Source organism: Nicotiana sylvestris, chromosome 12, assembly GCF_000393655.2.
Source record: "Nicotiana sylvestris chromosome 12, ASM39365v2, whole genome shotgun sequence".
In the NCBI taxonomy this organism is placed as follows: domain Eukaryota; kingdom Viridiplantae; phylum Streptophyta; class Magnoliopsida; order Solanales; family Solanaceae; genus Nicotiana; species Nicotiana sylvestris.
Window position 1 is genome coordinate 90,543,710 of NC_091068.1, and position 3,126 is coordinate 90,546,835.

The 3,126-nt window shown below is 34.5% G+C and overlaps 1 protein-coding gene across 1 annotated transcript; it reads right to left on the reverse strand.

The window, feature by feature from the left end:
• Positions 1 to 417: 417 nt before the first annotated feature.
• On the reverse strand, positions 418 to 1,212 carry LOC104216153 (probable metal-nicotianamine transporter YSL7). The gene has a single exon (XM_009766157.1). It carries the CDS (start codon positions 1,210 to 1,212, stop codon positions 418 to 420), a length of 795 nt encoding a protein of 264 aa, XP_009764459.1.
• Positions 1,213 to 3,126: the final 1,914 nt, after the last annotated feature.

The window sequence follows — 3,126 nt, forward strand, 5'->3', positions numbered from 1 at the left end:
GTCCCTACTGTGCCTAAATAATAGAAAATAGTGGAAACTGTTACTTAGTGGGAAAGAAAACGTGGAAACCGTCCCTTAGTGGGAGAAGGAAACCTAACAGGTTTTGAAAACGGTTTTGACCTAAAAAACGCAGCTATATATATGGATATAAGGGCTGGACGTTTTTTTACATGATTCTGACTGCGGTTTCTACTAGAATTTTGCCCACCCAAAATTCTCTATTTTCGGTTATTGTTTGGGTAACACAGTAGAAGACTGTGGAAATCTGCTAGTGTGTTTTCAACTGAGGAACTGGAGAACGACATAGATTTGGTGTGTTTACGCTTTAAGAGGTAATCCTAAAATCTCCATACGTGCTAGTTGTTTAGATTACACGTGAATAAGATTCTGTTATTGCTTCCGCTGTGGTATATATTCCTACAGATACATCAATGCATATGGTGCAGGGTATGAACCTTCTGGATCACCCAATTTGTAGGCACTGTGGAAAATCCAGAAGACTAGTGGTGTTATCACACAGCCCATGGCAGTTCCTATGACTTGGCTAAAGAACATGGAACGAGGCGATGTAAGCGTTAAGTAACCAGCCTTGAAATCTCCCATCAAGCCAGAAGCTGTATCTAGTATGCTCATCACCAATCCACATGAAGCAAGGCCAGCAATCACTCCACCATTTTGCAAACCAACCCAATAACTAAATGTAAGGATTGCAATTTTCCCGTAATATGAGGCCAGGGACCAATCAGTGAGGCCACTTCCATAAGAATTGCAGAAGGCCAAAACTGGAGCAATTACATAGGCAACCAGAATGTGATACCATTTCAATGAGTGGAAGATAATTGGCACCACAATGATAGATATGACTGCAATACCAACGTATCCGCCAATGGCTGCCCAGATGGGGATCTGGTCTTTCAAGGAGTACTCGTTTTTTCTCTTCGTGTCATAGTCTTCTAAGGACTCTTCACCTGACTCATCTTCCTCTTTCCTCTTTTGGAAACTTAAGGCCGTGACCACTAACATGTAAGCAAAATGGAATAGACCATCTCCAAACATCATGGCAATTGCGATAAATACCCTATATCCTTGGATACAATGAAGACTTGATGCGGATAAGTGGTCAGAGTACCAGTCGCCTTTCTTTGCTTCGATCATTGGCCACATGATAGCCCACGATATAATGGCACCAATTAGCAACGAAACATTAACCATGTAGGGGCAGAGCATACCAACTCCAACATATACAACAACAACAACCCCATATAATTCCACTTAGTGGGGTCTGGGAGGATAGTGTGTACGCAGACCTTACCTCTACCCTGGGGTAGAGAGGCTGTTTCCAAATAGATCTCCGGCATCCTTCCCTCCAAGAACTTCCCATCTTGCTCTTGGGGAGACTCGAACTCACAACCTCTTGGTTGGAAGTGGAGGTTGCTTACCATCAGAGCAACCCCACTTGTCTACCAACACTACTAGAATTCGGCCAAAAAGCGACCAAATTTGATCTGTTAAGAAAAGCGACCAAAGTTGGTCGCCAAACTACCGAAAATAATAAAAAAAATATTTGAAATAATTTAGCGATCATAGTTGGTCGCTATTTGGACACAAATTTAGTCAAACTGTTGACTGGACTGGTCAGACTTGCTTGGTCAAAGATACACTGAGTTTAGCGACCAATGTTGGTCACAAAAGTGGGACCCACACAAATTTTTTAAATAATTTTATTATTATTTTATAAAACTTATAAAATATAAATATATATAATTTAAAACTTGCGACCAAAGTTGGTCGCTAACTGAAGGATAAGAAGATAGCGACCAACTTTGGTCACTAAAGTGGGACCCAGTTATAATATTTTAATAAATATATATTTACTAAAAAAATTTATAAAATATAAATAAATATAATTCAAAATTTAGCGACCAAAGTTGGTCGCCAATGTGGGACCCAGTTCTAACGTTTAACAATTTTTATTATTAATTTAAATATTATATAAAATATAAATAAATCTGATTAAATTTTAGTGACCAAATTTGGTCTCTAATTTAAATTCATGTACATTTAGTGACCAACTTTGGTCGCTAAATTAAATTCATTTAAAGTTAGCGACCAAAGTTGGTCTCTATATGGTCAAATTTAAAAATCACTTTTGTGTTTACTATGTAAATAATATAAATGTAAGTCGTTAATAATTTTGTAATACAAGGGATGAATAGTACTACGAAGCGGGCGTGTGTGTCTATATATACAATATATGTACTTACGCTATACTATGCACTAAGTATAAGTGTATGAGGTAATACCGTATCGAATATAGCTTATATATATAATATATGTACTTACGCTATACTATACACTAAGTATAAGTGTATGAGGAATACCGTATCGAATACAACTTATATATATAATATATATACTTATGCTATACTATGCACTAACTATAAGTGTATTAGGTAATACCGTATCGAATACAACTTATATATATATATAATATATATACTTACGCTATACTATGCACTAAGTATAAGTGTATGAGGTAATACCGTATCGATTACAGCTTATATATATATATATATATAATATATGTACTTACGCTATACTATGCACTAACTATAAGTGTATTAGGTAATACCGTATCGAATATAGCTTATATATATATATATATATATAAAATATGTACTTACGCTATAATATGCACTAAGTATAAGTGTATGAGGTAATACCGTATCGAATACAGCTTATAAATATAATATATGTAGTCACGCTATACTATGCACTAAGTATAAGTGTATGAGGTAATACCGTATCGAATATATATATATATATATATATATATATATATAATACGTACTTATGCTATACTATGCACTAAGTATATGTGTATGAGGTAATACCGTATCGAATACAGCTTATATATATACAATATATATACTTATGCTATACTATGCACTAAGTATAAGTGTATTAGGTAATACCGTATCGAATATAGCTTATATATATATATATAATATATGTACTTACGATATACTATGCACTAACTATAAGTGTATGAGGTAATACCGTATCGAATACAGCTTATATATATACAATATATATATACTTACGCTATATTATGCACTAAGTATA

Bases quoted from the DNA above. Each gene is read 5' to 3' on its own strand.
- LOC104216153 (XM_009766157.1), bottom strand. From the start codon at position 1,212: ATGGTTAATGTTTCGTTGCTAATTGGTGCCATTATATCGTGGGCTATC.